Source organism: Felis catus, chromosome A2 (assembly GCF_018350175.1).
Source record: "Felis catus isolate Fca126 chromosome A2, F.catus_Fca126_mat1.0, whole genome shotgun sequence".
Taxonomy (NCBI): domain Eukaryota; kingdom Metazoa; phylum Chordata; class Mammalia; order Carnivora; family Felidae; genus Felis; species Felis catus.
In genome coordinates this window covers 162,928,155-162,945,721 of record NC_058369.1, presented here as the reverse complement: position 1 = coordinate 162,945,721, position 17,567 = coordinate 162,928,155, and the positions used below count along the sequence as shown (strand labels likewise).

The 17,567-nt window shown below is 40.2% G+C and overlaps 1 protein-coding gene across 2 annotated transcripts; it reads left to right on the top strand.

Moving 5' to 3' along the window:
• The first annotated feature begins 1,572 nt into the window (after nucleotides 1-1,572).
• Nucleotides 1,573-9,127, top strand: LOC123384086 (GTPase IMAP family member 7-like). Of its 2 annotated transcripts, XM_045053014.1 has the most exons (3): nucleotides 1,573-1,689; nucleotides 6,088-6,187; nucleotides 7,684-9,127. In XM_045053014.1, exon 3 carries the CDS (start codon nucleotides 7,701-7,703, stop codon nucleotides 8,574-8,576), a length of 876 nt encoding a protein of 291 aa, XP_044908949.1. In that variant the 5' UTR covers nucleotides 1,573-1,689; nucleotides 6,088-6,187; nucleotides 7,684-7,700; the 3' UTR covers nucleotides 8,577-9,127. The 2 variants fall into 2 exon arrangements, with proteins under 2 accessions (XP_044908949.1, XP_044908950.1); XM_045053015.1 differs by lacking the exon at nucleotides 6,088-6,187 and having other exon boundaries at nucleotides 1,579-1,689.
• The last annotated feature ends 8,440 nt before the right edge of the window (nucleotides 9,128-17,567 follow it).

Genomic DNA, 17,567 nt, shown 5'->3' with positions numbered 1-17,567 from the left:
CTGCTTCTATCCAGAATCTTGTAGAAGGAGATCACTCCTAACTTAGGGCTCAGGATGGGACTGATGGGGGCCACATGCTCCTTTTTGACCAATGATCACAAGGCTGTTACCATTTGAGACCTGCATCTGATTTCTTGTGGCATCCATGGATTCTGTGTCAACTAGTCTCCTGTTCCCTCTAGGGAACTTAACAGTGTACCTGAGCATAATACCTGGAGAAGCAATTAGCTGACCATGAAAACATCCAAGGACAAGTTTCCCTCAAGGAATATGTAGCTTGAAATGAAACTAGGAAATGGTATAGATATTTTGAGCAGGAAATATGATTCTAGCTCTCCTCTAGACTTTTATGTATGCAGCCTCATCAAGACCAAGTTCATGGGTATGTGACCTGTGCCGTTGCACAGGGCCCTGTACTTAGAAGGATTTACTGTTCTATTGATGTCATCTTGAAATTCTTAATTTTTTTTGTTTGTTTTTGACAAAGGGCCTGGCATATTCCTTTTCTGCCAGACTTTGCAAATTACATAGCTGGTCCCGGTCTGTGTCTTTATTGCAAGTTGGAAAACAGTTACCTGGGGCCCCCCAAGTCATTAGCACCAATAACTGGTCTAATGATATGGACCAATAATATAGTATTAATACAATAATTTCCAAATCCAGCTGCTTCCCTCCATGGGTTGCCACCCCATTGTCCACTACTTCCTGCCACATTAATTCTCTTAGTACTCACCTTCAAGTGTGAGCATCAACTAATCCCATGTCTCAATGTAGTGAACAAATATATATAATCAAAAAATTATAATTTTATGATGATGCAAGAGACAATTGGAACAGCTGGTCAACCATGAGAGGTTTGACCATCTGCCTCTCATCTCAAAGTTTCCAGAGCAGGTTGGAATGGATGCACTGGCTAAATCTGGGAAAATCTACCTGTGCCTGGGTCTGGGGTAGAGGAAAGTAGGAAGGTTGAAGGGGAAAGTTTGATCTCCTCCCTGGGTGCATCTTTGGTTGTCAGGTCATGCATATTTTGGGGCTTGAAGAACAATATGAAGAAAACTAGAGAAGGTGTATGGTCATTGGATGACTTTTTCCAGGCCACATCTTCCTTTTATTTCTCTTGGCTTCCAATGGTTTAGACTCTTGGCTTTGTACCTGAAGGCTGGTGAATTTTTAAGGAGTAACTTGAGACCTTCATGAAAGACTATCATGAAAACCCATATGATACAATCACTGGGAAGTATCTCAGGCTCTAAAGTTGGACACATCTAACCACATATTTGAGTTTCTTCTTCCTAGAATCACCCCAGAGTCTCCCACTCCATGCAGGGAAGATGATCCAACACCATGCCTGGCTCTGTGTGCATGATTTGGGTCACTTAATAAGGGCCTTTGGGATCCACCAGTATAACCCCAAACAACAAATATAGGTTTGGAAAATTTGGTGTGAGAGCAGGCACATGGAGAAAAAGCTTACACCTTGGTAAAACTAAAGCATTCCCCAAATTATAGGGTAATATTTCTGTCTCTTTAAAGACGAATAGTTCCTTCACTAGCTCCACCCAATCTGAGCTTCCTGTCTCAGAGGTTTAAAGGGTGCAAACACTTTCCTTTCAGTTAAGCAAAAGCACCAGCTCAAACAGCTTCTTTGGAGAACACTTGGGAACTCATCAGCTCTTTCAAAAGAAGGTGAGCCTGGCCTAGGGCAATAGAGCTGGGGGGGGGCAGCAGGACACAGGGCTGTGCATGGGTGTGGGTCCTGGTCTGATAGGGGACCAAATACCATGCCAGCAGCCTCCCAAACAGGATGCTGCCACAGGGGTCCCGGGGGAGGAAGAGTGGGAGTAAGCAGATTGAGTGGCCCATGTCCACATGTCTCCTATTTAGCAGGACAAACTTGCTGAACAGCGTATCTTCCATCAGTTTCTCTTATGACAGAGTGAGTTCTGCCTGACACACCATCTGTTTCCCTTGGTGGGAAACTAGTGTCCTCAAGGCAGGTCTTAGACCTGGAAGGCAATTTAGAGACCAGTCTGTCCCAATCCCTCTTTTTCCTGAAAGAAAATCTGAATCCCAGATGGTGTGCATGTGGTTTTATTAAATTCCCCGGGATACCCAGGTCACAAATGGCACAGGAAGTCTAGAATTCAGCTGGCTGTGTCCTTTCCCACATGTAAGAGAGAAATGGTATGATCGACAGTGTGACAGAGGAGGTAAGGAAGGGATGCCATGGGGATAGAATGAGCTATTCTATAGAAAACAAATGTGCGTGAAGCCCTTTGGTTGCCTTCCCTAATTCCAGGGTTGCTACCAGTTCATGTTTCTGGACAGAGAGTAAACTACCTCCCCTGGCCTCCCATGATCTATTTATGATCCAGTGTAAACAGAAATGTAGAATCAAGGGCCTGAGAAGGAACCAAGAAGAGACCAGAGCATGCAAGGGTTATGCATGAGTGTAGAGGTCAGACATACTTTGCATTGGATCCCTTCTCTGCCCAAAGCCCATTAGCGCAGTGACCTTGGGCAACTTTGTCAGCATTTCTGAGCCACATCTATTTCCTCATTTAAAAAATTAGAGTGGGGGCGCCTATCTGGCTCAGTGGGAAGAGCATGGGACTCTTGATCTCAGGGTTGTGAGTTTGAGCCCCACGCTGGGTGTAGAGATTAAATTAATTAATTAATTAATTAATACACTTCAAACATTAGTATACTAAAAATTAATAGAATACTAAAAATTTTATCACTTTATCAGTAAATATTTACATATGTATATCTGGGAGATAAAGCTCATTAAAATATACCATGATCAGACTTCAAAAAGCAATTAGAATTTTTAAACAATTACCAGGTGTATTCCAATCCCCAGATTGTGTCATAGATTTTAAAATTGAAATCAGGGGCGCCTGGGTGGCTCAGTCGGTTGAGTGTCCGACTTCGGCTCAGGTCATGATCTCACAGCTCGTGAGTTCGAGCCCCGCGTCAGTCTCTGTGCTGACAGCTCAGAGCCTGGAGCCTGCTTCTGCTTCTGTGTCTCCCTCTCTCTCTGCCCTTAACCTACTCGCATTCTCTCTCTGAAAAATAAATAAACATTAAAAAAAATTTTTTTAAAAATAAAATTGAAATCAGCACCAAATACGGTTCATAAATTGCAATTCTTTCATATCTCTTAAGTTTAATTTGATAAATAAGTTTTCACCTTCCTGTTTCTTTTTGTAAAATGTTTCTGTTTAAGAAACGGTTGGTCCTTTGTCCAAGAGAATTGGACAGTGTACATTTTGCTCATTAAATCCTCAAGACGTCATATGACCTGTTCTTCTAGTTTCCGTGTTTTGTATAAATTTAAATTTAAGGAGACGCTTGATCAGATTAAGAATTGCCTGGTTACTTGGGTGGCAATATTTCATAGGTGCAGTTGTAAACTTCCATCAGAAGGCACCTTATATATTCTTCTGTCTCTTTCTGTAATGTAGCAGACAGTAATGATAGCCTAGACTAACTTTGTTTCATTAACGGTCGCAAATTATAATATTATAATTCTATCATTCTTTCTTCATTTATTGGATGGCATAATCCTATAAAAGAAACTTCCCCTGAATCATACTTTCATTTCCATATGGTGTAGTTAATAAGACAAAAGGAATGCTTGATTCATTTTTGTCCGTGTTCAGACTAATGACATCATTTCCTAGCATACCCCAAAGAGAACACTTCACTTCTTTTGCGATGATGGTATTATGAATTCATGAACTTCAACATATTTGATGAATTTCAATCCATTGACATTATTATTCTCATTGGTAGTCAAAATACCCCATCTCTGTCCAGTCAGCCTCTTCAAGTTGGCCCTGTAGTCCTTTCGGTAAGATCCAAACATTTTTTTGAAAGTGATCTCTGCACCCAATGTGGGGCTAGAACTCATGACTTGGGATAAGAGATGCATGCTGTATTGACAGAGCTAGCCAGGCATCCCACGGTCTGAGTAGTTTTTGATAGAATCCTCGATTTCTAGTATGACTAGATAGTGTAGGATCCACTTGCACATTTCTTGGCCCAGATCTGGAATCGGTATGTTCTCCTAAGATTCTTAATGTTTTTGGTGGGAAATGGCATTTGAAGGGCACAGTATGGGCACTAAGGGTGTTCATTGCCACTGGGCTTGTCCTTGGGCTTCAAAACTACACATGTGCACAAAAAGCTAAGAATAGGACAGGATTCCTGAAATCAATTTAAGATTTTTTTTGACGTTTTTTACCCTATTTGGCCTTACACTATATCCCATTAGGACAATAGCCAATGAAGCAACTGCATTTTCAAGTTTCTTGGACCAATTCTTTGTGTGGTTTGTCTATTACACCAAATACTATGCATTTCATTTGCTTTTGATTTTTACCAGTTATCTTAAAATATAGTTTTTGTTTATAATTATGTAAGCTATTTCCAGATGTTTCTCACTATCTGCAAGCAGAACGTTCCTATGAAATCTTTTATGAAACAAAATGACATAAAGCAGAGCAGCAATTACCATGAATGTACATGGAAAAAGGGTGCGCATTCCCAGATCTCCCCCAAATAACCTCCCTTATGTGTTTCTGATACTTTTAGACACAACTTGTTAACAGATGCACACATTCAATTGAGAGAAATCCCACGTGCTCATCTGGCTCACAGCTCTGGTGGCTGGATGGTGAACCCCTGTGTGTCGTTCCCAGGGAAGGTGATTGGCAGCTGGCGTGGACAATGGCCCACTCGGCCTCTCCCTTAGCTCAACTGGCTAAAACAAATGCGGAATGCTGTATTCGTGTTCAGCTTTTTTTGTACAAATGAAAAATCCTCTTTGAATTTATGTCAGCCAGCAACAACAGGTACACATGTAGGTCTTTCATAAAGGAAAGAGCTGTGATTCAAATGCTCAAAAAGAAGGAAGTACATGCTTTCAAGACAAATCTATGCAATTGAAGTATATTCAAAGTAGTTTCCAGCTTCTACCCTGTCCCCTGCCTTATTCCTCCCATCCCTCTGTCAGTAACTTCTTTGGTGATGGTTCAGATGATGTGCCATTGCTTTTTCATGTGCATGAATTATATGTTGTATTTTGTACCTGCAGTTCATGTTCCTCCCCACTAGAGAAATGACAGTAAACTAAATATTTTCTTCACTTTGCCTTTTTTTTTTTTTTTTTTTTTTTTTTGCTTAATGAAATATCCTGGAGATCTCTCCATCCCGGCATAGAGAGGTATTTCTTATTCCTTTCTACAGCTGGATAATACATCGCTGTGTGTATGTACCTTGGTTCATTCAATCAGACCCCTACTAGTGGGCATTTGGTAGATTTTTGGTCTTTAATAATAATTATTATTATATTATATTATATTATATTATTATTATTATTAATAATAATTATTATTATAGTGACGCAGAGACTAAACATATGCCTAATCTTTTCCTGTGTTTTTGCCAGTGTAGCTCTGGGATATAAGGAAGGGGAACTTCTTCCTCTACCCTTCAAGGTCTTCCAGCTGCACTAAGAATTACATTCACTTGAGGCAGATTAACAAGAGAAAAAAAAAGCAGTGTGCACACATGCTCAGTAATGAAACTAAGACCAAGAGAGATGATCAAGGCAGGCAGTTTTTATACTTTTTAGGAAAAGAGATGATGGATCTGTGAGGGATTGACAAAACAAGGAAAACTTTGGGAGCAACTGTTAGGGAGGAATTCTAAAGAGTCTTTGGGATGGAGGAGTAAATTAGTAGAAAGTAGTGGGCTGTTTATACAGTCTTCTTGGCTCTAAATCTCCCATCCCTGATCATAAGGGTGTCTCTTTACCTCCTGGGACAGGATGGGCACCTTTCACATGGGAGATTTGTTTCCTGCTTGCAGGGGGACGGAAGAGGGTCTTAGTAATCTTCCCATACAGGCTGTATCTTAAGGTACTTTTATATGAAATAGTATGCCAAAGTTGCATGTTTAGGGGTGACCTGCCCTTGACTACTACAGGCATAAATCCTAAAATTGGGACTCACAGTCCAAGAATAAATGTATATGTAATTTTTATGATATTGCTAATTTCTCCTCTGTATGTTTTAGACTGTTTTTCAATTTCATTAGCCGTGGAGAAGAGAACCTGTTTCCTCTAAACCTTTACCGACTGATTATCGCAGCAAATTTTTGCACTTTTGCCAAATCTGTAAGTGGAGAAATAGTATCTTAGTGTAATTTTAATTTGTTATATTTAGTTGTTTTCTTTTCCTATGTTGGGTTTATTTTTCTCTACTTTAAGTGAGTGTTCATATATTTTTACATAGTTGAGGAGCATTGATATTTCTTTTTTTTCTTGCAACTGTTTATTCATATATCTTGCTCCATTTTCTATCGAGCTATTGGACATTTGTCTTTGTATCTTTAGGTATTCTTTGTATAAGAGGATAATTAACCCTCCTTGATATAGTCTGACATTCGTATTTTAATTGTCCATGGTGTTTGTTGTCTCCCATTTCCTTTTAGATGTTTATGTAGTCAGATGTATGGATCCTTTTCCTTACAATCTTTCAAATCTTAGAAAGAGTTGCCCCGCCCCTAGGTTACAAAGGATATGTCTGAGTTTCTTCTAGTATTTATGTGCATTGATTTTTAGTGTTTATATTTCTAATGTATTTAGCATGTGAATGGCATGAAGACGTGGGTGCAGTTTTGTCTTTTCTGTCTGGTTTTGTAGTTATCCCAATGCTGGTTATTAGTCCATCTTTCTCCCCATTGCTGTGAGATGCTGCCTTACGGAAGATAAATGTAACACGATACAATTGAACTGGATACTCATGAATATAGTAGACCAATTTGGTCTATTTCTGAATTGTCTGTTTTTGTTTTCTGTTCTGTCTCTGTTCACACACGTCCTACTGCCTTAATTATAGGGGCTAAAATATTTTACTATCTGGTAGAGCTGGCCCTCCCTCATTGTTCTTCTCTTTTTTGACCCTACAGGCTAATTTTCTTTCTTCATTCATCCAAATGAAATTTATAGTCAACTATTTTAGCTGCAGAGAAAAAATGGAGACAATTTTTTTAAAATTTATATTTCTATAAAATCACATTAAAGAAGTATCTATTAAAACAGTGTTGAATTTGGGCAAATGTCTGTTCTGCATCAAGGTATTTTTCTTCTTATCTACTAAATGGGATGTGTTGTAACAATCCATTTTCTCATATTGAACCACCCTACTATTTCTGAAATAAATCACATTTAATTGTGGGGTATTACTTTTTAGTGTCTGACAATTTATTTGGGATTTTTGCATTAGTATTCACAAATGAGACATGTCTGTAGCTTTATTTATTGGTGAAATCTTTGTTAGCCTTTGGGATCAATATCATACATATGTCATAGAAAGACCTGGAAAGATTTCCTTCTGTTTTAAGTCATCAGGAATAGTTTAAGAAAGGTTAAGTGAGATCCCCATGAAACCATCTGGACCTGGTACTCTTTTGTAGGGGAACTCTTTAACTACTTTGTTGTTTTTCCATGGTGATTGAATTGTCTCATCTTTCTGTCTTTATAGGACCTACATGGATAGTAGACTACTGCAGGATTTCAGGGAGGAACACATAGGTCATAAGAGTGAGGTGATGCTTTCCACTTACCTACCTTGACTCTTTTTCTTCTCCTTCCTTTCCTTTACACCACAGAGACTCCTGGTAGTGGCATGGCGGACCCTCAGGACAACACTCTGAGGATTATTCTGGTGGGGAAAACTGGAAGTGGGAAGAGTGCAACGGCCAACACCATCCTGGGGAGTAGAGTCTTTGAGTCTAGAGTTGCTCCCCATCCTGTCTTCTCCAGGTGTCAAAAAGCATCCAAGGAATGGAAGGGGAGGAAACTTGTTGTTGTTGACACCCCAGGGCTCTTTGACAACAAGGAGACCCTGTATACTACACGCGGGGAATTCAACCAGTGTGTCCTCTACTCCTGTCCTGGGCCTCACGCCATCGTCTTGGTGCTCCCAGTGGGCCGCTACACGGAGGAAGAGCAGAAGACCGTGACATTGATCAAGACTGTCTTTGGGAAGCCAGCCTTGAAGCACATGATCGTGTTGCTAACTCGCAAAGATCACTTAGAGGAGAAGAGCCTGAGTGACTTCTTGGCAGATTCAGATGTGAAGCTAAGAAACATCATCAGCGAGTGTGGGAACCGCTACTGTGCCTTCAACAACAGAGCCTCAGAGGCGGAGAAGGAAGCTCAGGTGCAGGAGCTGGTGGAGCTGATAGAGGAGATGGTGCAGAGCAACGGAGGGACTTACTTTACCAATGCCATTTACGAGGACACAGAGAAGAGGCTGAAGCAACGGGAAGAAGACCTGAAGAAGATCTACACCGATCAATTAAATAATGAAGTGAAACTAGTAGAAAAGGAATATGCTGATAAATCACAGGAAGAACGGGAGGAAAAAATAAAATTGCTAAAGATGAAGTATGCTGAACAAATAAAAAATATCAGGGAAGAAGCTGAGAAGGGATTATTTAGAGATGGTTCAAATGGGATTATGAGCGTGCTTTCAAAAATATGGCAGATGTTTTGGTAGTAAAGACCATTTCATTTTTTCATCTGAATTTACGATGATTTGCGATAGTGGTAGATTGTAGTTTCCATAGACAGCTGTGACAGTAGCTTCTACTTATTCTTCCTATAACCTGACCTTGTTACTCCTATCACTGAGTTGTGGGGCCTGTGTCCTCTACCTTGGAACTGGGCAGATCTGGGACCGTTTCAATTAATAGCAGATGGTTGAAGCAGCACCTTGTGACTCTAAGGTTACTTATGGGCAATGCTTCCTTGCCCTGTTGGGGTTCTTGCCCTTGGAACTTGACTGTCATGTTGTGAGAAAGCCCAGGCTGTCTCTTCAGAGGCCCCCATGCAGAGGGCCTGAAGTCACTGGCCCACTTCCCAGCTCACCTTTCATTTGTGACTCAGACCAACTAGCCTGCCATGCAAGTGAGGCAACACAGAAGCAGGACCTCTGGCTGCCCCGCCATCTCAGACGAAGTTGCAGAAAGCAAAGATGATCCATTCCCACTGAGTTCTGCCCATATTGCAGCTTTATGAGAACAAATAAATGATGGTTTTTGTTTTTAACCACTGAGCTTCAGAATGGTTTGTTATGCAGCGAGAACTAACCAGAATGAAGCCTCTTCCCAGCTCTCAGTCCCCACCGCCTCCCCTTGCCACCTGTCCCTCTTCACACAAAGTTGGCATAATCAGGCAATGGCATATAGAGTTCAAAGACTCAGGAAAATTCAAATCAGAAATCCTACACATGTTAAGTGTCTGAACCACTGGTCACATGTGTCGTTGCACCGCATGGCCACAAGTCCTATGTTAGGGAGGTATTGGGTTTCTCTGGAAAGATTGTTCTGTGGTTCATGGAGATCTGAAAGTCACAGGTTTCTTTTACTGTGTTTCTCTCTTTTCTTTTTTTAGGGACCATCCTAACTTAAGATGTCTCCAATTGTATCCGAAAAATCCCCATCTGGGCCACATATTTTTCATTTGCCTCTGCAGAATCACACTTCACCTTAGCTCTTTGCCCCATGAGGCTGATATATATGCACTTCATTGGTGGGATCTCTTGCTCTCTGACTTCTGCCTGGCTGGCCAATGGGAAGTCCAAGTCAGAGACCCTGTGGAAGTAGAAAAGCAAGGCTGGGGTATCCATTCTCCCACGTCTATCTCTGCAGGGCCATCTCTGACTAACTGCAACCCTACGCCAAAGGTCACAGCTCCTCCCTTGGTGGCCTTTCTACCCAACTCTTCTTCTGAATTCCAGTGTTCGTTCACTCCTTCAGGTGGGATTTAATTTTCTTATCGATACTATCACCGTCCCTGTGGTTTCCAAATTCCCTGTGTCCACAATGTGTAAGAGGCCCCTTCTCTACACTTTCCTCAAGTACCTAATGACAGCAGACTATCTTTTTCCTGTGAGAATCTGATTGATAAATCTTATGGTACCCGGTTCTCTTTCAGAGCATCTTTATTGTTATTGATGGTTTTTCATTCCCTCTAGTGCTTGTTTCCTGACACCAGAAAAATCTCTCCTTACCCTTCCATGCTGTGACATTTGCAGTAAGTAGATGAAAGGTTCTGTCTTGCTAAAATGATAGAGAAACTTCAAACTTAGATGGGTGACTCATAGTCACTCCCAAGGATTGCAGACATCCAAAATCCAAATTTATTAGAATTTTTATTTGTCCTTTGTTTTGTCTGTGAACATGACTGAGAGTATTTACCATATCAGTGACTTTTCGTGAGATGGATTAGAGATTAAGTCTGGAAAATTTAAGATTCTAAATACACGCTCATTCTAAGATTCATCACAAGCGTTCAGAATACAGTAAAAACACAGAAGAAAAATCCTCTCATGAGAAAACATGTGTCAAAGACAAAGTGAGACCAAAGTACTCTTTGCCATCATGCAGTTTTTATGTTCAAAAGTACTTCCTTGTAAGTGACTCATGTGTGTGATAGTATGTCTAAAGAGCAAAGTATTCCTGCCCTGTCCTTTTTCATTTCAGAGTTGTTTAAAAGATATTTTCCCCCAGAGATATGCAGAAGCATTCTTAATACAATTAACCTGTGTTCAGGCCATTTGAATGTGCAGCTTATGTAAGCTGATTTCTTTTCTCCCAACCTTAGATTCTTTTTTGGAAGGTAAGACATAACCAGAGAAACAACGAGTAAATCAAATAAATCATTATCTCTTCACTTGACAATCAAAATACTGCTCACTCACTTCTCTTAACATATTTTATATTCCAGTGTTCTCTGAATGTGGTTCTATTTCAGTGCTGAAGACCGTGGAATTTCCAGCATTTAATGTGTGCATGATCCCTTTTGTTGAAATATGTGATCGTCATGACTCATGATGGGGAATTTACACTAGGATTTATAGAGGAAGACCTGAGGAAAGATTTAGGGTATGAAGTCTACTGTGAAGGATGTGTAGGATGTGTCCATGTAGGTGATGGGTACCATGGTCATGCATCTATTCAGAAACAGGAAAGTTCAGGGTGACAGGTAAGATTTTCAGGGGAAGGATAGAGTCAGGAGCAACAGTGTTCAGTTAGGTTTGTGAAAAGTTCAATATCAGATGTCAAAGTTAGGGTCCAATGTAAATGACCTGCTTGAACGTAAAAGTTGAAGGGTCAGAAGGCTATATGAAAGGCTCGGGGTAACATAAATATCTCCCTTAATATCAGTTGAATCTTTACTAATTGCCAATACCCCGCAGTCCAAAGCTCTATGCTAGAAGATCCATATAGGATGCCCAAAGGAAGAAGCAAGAACCAGTTTTCTGAGGTTTAGTCCTTCAACTAATTTGATAGATATTTGAAGGGGTCAAGAGGAGAGGACCTTTTCTGTTAGCTTTTAGCATGTAAGTAATCTCTACACCCAACATGGGGCTCCAACTCATGACCATGAGATCAAGGGTCGCATGCTCTTCCAAATGATCCAGCCAGGCATCCCAAGAGGAAAGGACTTTTTAAACGAGAACATTTAATTTATAGGGACAATGACAAATTAGTATTGGCCAATTCTTGGAGTTCATCTGTGGCAGAATTGTCTCCCCAGGGCAGAAGGTGACCCAGGTGTAACAGTATGACTATATAAGGGAGGCCCCACAGGGAGTCGTCTCTGTGTGCCATGTCCAGAGAGATGGATGTTCTCTCTCTCCTGAAACCTAGTGAGGCGGCCTCTGGAGTTTGATACTGCCAGAGGGGTGTGGGCAGTGTACATTAAGAGACTTGTTGTGTGTCCTTCGGAGTTTGGCTTTGCTGCCTGGTGGTCATGGGATACATGAAGGCTGTTGCTTTGCTCTGTGGTGGGAGCAGAATACCCATGGTGGTGGAGGTCTTGGACGCAGTCAGAACTTTCACTAACAGGGGGGCAAAAGTATGTGTTCTTTATATATCAAATGGGGCCACATGGGAGGGAGGCACCCAAAGCCAGTTTGAAGGGGACTTGCCCAGGGGCCCAGCAGGGATCTCAGCAGCTTGTATGTGCATCAGAGTTCTGGAAGTCCAGCACTAGGAACAGACGTTGAAGCAAGAGATGGGAGAGGGGAGAGTGGCCTTCTGTTGGGCTTATAATTTCAGATTCCCAGAGGAGACTCTGAAGGCTATTAACAGTGTTGCATGGGGAAAAGAGCCACTAAGAATGCTGCCACTGTACCCCCACCAAGGCCAGACTACACTTGACTCATCTTCAGTGTTTCTGCCTCTTCTCCTCCAGCCCATGAAGAATCAGAGCCAAGGCAAGGACAGGAGGAGAATGGCAGCATGGGGAGAGCTCTAAGCAGCCCTGTCTACACTGCAGGTTCTTCTCTGGGAGCAGGCACATGCCAGGGATGCCAGGGAGAGTAGAAGATTTACCCGTCAGCAATATTTTTTAAAAGTTTTTGTAAATATATATATAGCTAACTTGACAATTTATTGTCAATAAATTTATTGACAATAAATTGTCAAGTTAGCTAACATACAGTGTATACATTGTCCTCTTGGTTTTGGGGGCAGATTCCTATGATTCATCACTTACATACAGCATCCAATGCTCATCGTAACAAGGGCCCTCCTCAATGCCTATCACCCATTTCCCCCCTCCACCACCCCCCATCAACCCTCAGTTCGTTCTCTGTGTTTAAGAGTCTCTTATGGTTTGCCTCCCTCTCTGGTTGAAATTATTTCTTCCCTTCCCTTCCCCCATGGTCTTTTGTTAAGTTTCCTAAGCTCCACATATGAGTGAAAACATATGGGATCTTTATTTCTCTGACTGACTTATTTCACTTAGTATAATACCCTCCAGTTCCATCCATGTTGTTGCAAAAGGCAGGATTTCATTCTTTCTCATTGCCAAGTAGTATTCCTTTGTATATATAAACCACATCTTTATCCATTCTTCCGTTGATGGACATTTGGGCTCTTTCCATAATTTGGCTATTATTGAAAGTGCTACTATAAGTATTGGGGTACATGTTCCCTTGTGAATCAGCCCTCCTGTATCCTTTGGATAAATTCTTAGTAATGCTATTGCTGGGTTGTAGGGATGTTCCATTTTAATTTTTTGAGGAACCTCCATAATGTTTTCCAGAGCGGCTGCACCAGTTTGCATTCCCACCAACAGTCAAGAGAGTTACAGTTTCTCCACATCCTCGCCAACATCTTTTGTTTCCTGAGTTGTTAATTTTAGCCACTCTGACCGGTGTAAGGTGGCATCCCAACGTGGTTTTGATTTGTATTTCCCTGATGATAAGTGACGTTGAACATCTTTGCATGTGTCTGTTGGCCATTTGGATGTCTTTTTTGGAAAAGTGTCTATTCATGTTGTCGGCCCATTTCTTCACTGGGTTATTTGTTTTTTGGGTGTTGAGGTTGGTAAATTCTTTATAGATTTTGGATACTAACCCTGTATTTGATATGTCATTTTTAAATATCTTCTCCCATTGCATTGGCTGCCTTTTTGTTTTGTTGATTGTTTCCTTTGCAGTGCAGAAGGTTTTTATCTTGATGAGGTCCCAAGAGTTAATTTTTTCTTTTATTTCCCTTGCCTTTGGAGATGGGTCCAGCAAGAAATTGCTGGGGCTCAGGACAAAGAGGTTATTGCCTGTTTTCTCCTCTAGGGTTTTAATGGTTTTCTCTCTCACATTTAGGTCTTTCATCAATTTTGAGTTTAATTTTGTGTATGGTGTAAGAAAGTAGTCTGTTGCTTCATTATTGGTATATAGAAAGGCAACTGATTTCTGTACATTGATTGTGTATCCTGTGACTTTGCTGAATTCATGTATCAGTTCTAGCAGCTTTTTGGTGGAGTCTTTCAGGTTTTCCATGCAGAGTATCATGTCATCTGCGGAAAGTGAAAGTTTGACTTCTTCACCAATTTGGATGCCTTTTATTTCATTTTGTTGTCTGCTTGCTGAGGCTAGGACTTCCAACATGATGTTAAACAACAGCCATGAGAGTGGACATCCCTGCCATGTTCCTGATGTTGGGGGAAAGCTGTTACTTTGTTTCCACGAGGATGGTATTAGCTGTGGGCTTTTAATATATGGCTCTTATGAAGTTAAGGTAGGTTCCTTCTATCCCGACTTTCTTGAGGGCTTTTATTAAGAAACGATGCTATATTTTGTCAAATGCTTTTTCTGCATCTATTGACAGGATCATATGGCTCTTATCCTTTCTTCTATTAATGTGATGTATCACATTAATTGATTTGAGAATATTGGACCAGCCATGCAGTCCAGAAATGAATCCCACTTAATCGTGGTGAATAATTCTTTTGAGATGTGGTTGAATTTGATTTGCTAGTAATTTGTTGGGAATTTTTGCATTTATGTTCATCAGGGATATTGGTCTGTAATTCTCCTTTTTAGTGGGGTCTCGGTCTGGTTTGGGAATCAAGGTAACGGTGGCTTCACAGAATGAGCCCAGAAACTTGCTTCCATGTCTATTTTTTGGAACAGCTTGAGAAGGATGAGTATTAACTCTGTTTTAAATGTCTGGTAGAATTCCCCTAGGAAGCCATATGGCTTAGGACTCTTATCTGTTGTTAGATTTTTGATAACTGATTCAATTTCTTCACTGGTTATGGGTGTGTTCAAATTTTCTATTTCTTCCTGTTTGAGTTATGGTAGCGTGTGGGTGTCTATTAATTTGTCCATTTCCTCTAGGTTGTCCAATTTGTTGGCATGTAATTTTTATAGTATTCCCTGATAATTGTATTTCTGTGATGTTGGCTGTGATCTGTCCACTTTTATTTGTGGTTTTTATCTATTTGGGTCGTCTCTCTTTTCTTTTTGAGAAGCCCGACTAGGGGTTTATCAATTTTGTTTGTTTTTTCCAGAAAAGAATAAAACTAGTTATTAGATTCATTGATCTGTTGTATTGTATTTTTTTGGCGGGGGGGGGGGTCTATATTTTTTATTTCTGCTCTAATCTTTATTATTTCTCCTCTTTTGCTGTTCTGCTGGCTTTGGGGTTTCTTTGCTGTTCTGCTTCTACTTCCTTTAGGTGTGCTATTAGATTTTGTATTTGGGATTTTTCTTATTTCTTGAGATAGGCCTGGATTGCAATGTATTTTCCTCTTAGAACTGCCTTTGCTGCATCCCAAAGGATTCGGACTGTCATGTTTTCATTTTCACTTGCTTCCATATACGTTTTAATTTTTTCTTTAAGTTCCTGGTTGACCCATTCATTCTTTAGTAGGATGTTCTTTAACCTCCATGCATTTGGAGGCTTTACAAATTTTTTCTTGCAGTTGACTTCAAGTTTCATAGCATTGTTGTCTGAAAATATGCATGGTATGATCTCGGTTCTTTTATATTTGTTGAAGACTGTTTTGTGACCTAGGATGTGATCTATTTTGGAGGATGTTCCATGTGCACTCGAAAAGAGTTCTGCTGCTTTTGGATGAAAAGTTCTGGATATATCTGTCAAGTCCATCTGGTCCACTGTATCATTCAAAGCCATTGTTTCTTCATTGATTTTTTTTCCCAGACCATCAGTTCATTGTTGTAAATGGAGAATTAAAGTTTCCTCCTATTACAGTATTTTTATCGATAACATCACTTATGTTTGTGATTAACTGATTTACGTATTTGGGTGCGATCAAGTTGGGAGCATAAACATTTACAATTGTTAGCTCTTCTTGATGTATAGACCCTGTAATTATGATATATTGCCCTTCTTCATGTCTTGTTACAGCCTGTAGATTAAAATCTAGTTCGTGTGATATAAGTATGGCTACCCCAGCTTTCTTTTGACTTCCAGCAGTATGATAGATGGTTGTCCATCCCCTCACTTTCAATGTGAAAGTGTCCTCAGGTCTAAAATGGACCTCCTGTAGACACCATATAGATGGATCTTGTTTTTTTTTTTTTATCCATTCTGATATGTTATGTGTTTGATTGGGGCATTTAGTCCATTTACATTCAGAGTGATTATTGAAAGACATGGATTTAGTGTCATTGTGTTACCTGTAGGTTTCATGCTTGTGGTGATGTCTCTGGTCCTTTGTAGTCTTTGCAGCATTCCACTCACAGAGTCCCCCTAAGGATCTCTTGCAGAACTTGTTTAGTGTTCATGAATTCCTTCAGGTTTTGTTTGTCTGGGAAAGCCTTTATCTTTCCTTCTATCCTGAATGACAGCCTTGCTGGATAAATGATTCTTGGCTGCATAATTTTCCTATTCAGCACATTGAATATTTCCTGCCACTCCCTTCTTGCCTGTCAAGTTTCAGTGGATAGGTGTGCTACTACCCTTATGTGTCTACTCTTGTAGGTTAAGGCCCGTTTGTCCCTGGATGCTTTCAGAATTTTCTCCTTATCTTTGTATTTTGCCAGTTTTGCTATGATATTCTGTGGAGAAGATCTATTCTTGTTAAATCTGAAACGACTTCTCTTTGTCTCTTGGATTTGGATGTCCATTTCCTTCCCCAGATAAGAGAAGTTCACAGCTATAATTTGTTCAAGTAAACCTTCTTGCCCTTTTCTCTCTCTTTTCTTCTTCTTCTTCTGGAACTCTTATGATATGGATATTATTATGTTTCATTGAATCTCCTCATTCTCTATTTCTCCCCTCAGGGTCTAGTATGTTCTTATCTCTCTTTTTCTTGGCTTCATCATTTTCCATAATTTTGTCTTCTTTTTCACTTAATCTACCCTTCGCCTCCTTCATCCTTGCTGTGACTGTATCTAGTTTATTTTTCACCTCATTTACAGCATTTCTTAAATCGTTGTGACTATTTCTTAGTTCCTTGATCTCTGTGGGAATAGATTCTCGTCTGTCTTCTATGCTTCTTTCAAGCCCAGTAATATAACTATCATTCTAAATTCTTGCTCAGTTATATTGCTTATGTCTGTTTTGAGCAATTTTCTAGCTGTCATTTCCTCCTGGAGTTTCTTTTGAGGAGAATTCTTCCGTTGCATCATTTTGCCTAGTTTTCTGTCCCTTATGTGTTTTAATAATTTCTTATGGGTCTTGCTCCTGTGAGGACTATTATATTAAAACAGGGAGTCATAATGTTGTCCAGGGCCTGGCCCTTCAAGAGGTATTTTTGGATTGTGTTTTGTGCTCTCTGTTGTTGAGACTCTGATTACTTTATCTCCCTATTCCTAGTGGTGGTTTGGACCTTCCACCAGGAGTGCTTTGATTTGTTTGATGAAATATGCCTGGAAAAAATAATTTTTAATGGGGGTGGTGGTGGTGGAAGAGGCCTTATCCCATACAAAGACAGAAATGACAGGGGCAGGGAAAAGGAAAAGAAAAAAAATTGACCAAACCAAGATCAGAGAAACTTTATGGCTTAGTTCATAGAGAGAGAGAGAGAGAGAGAGAGAGAGAGGAAAATAAAGGAGATACAGAAGAGGCATAAAGAGAATAGATTAAAAATGTCTGCTTAAACAAACCAACAATCAGAATAACCAGTGTAGAGAAGGGAAGAACTAAGAGGAAGAAGAAGAAGAAGAAAGATGAAAGATGAAAGAAGAAAAAGAAGAAGAAGAAGAAGAAGAAGAAGAAGAAGAAGA

What these genes read in the sequence shown, in the direction of transcription:
- LOC123384086 (XM_045053014.1), top strand. Translation starts at nt 7,701, where the DNA reads ATGGCGGACCCTCAGGACAACACTCTGAGGATTATTCTGGTGGGGAAA.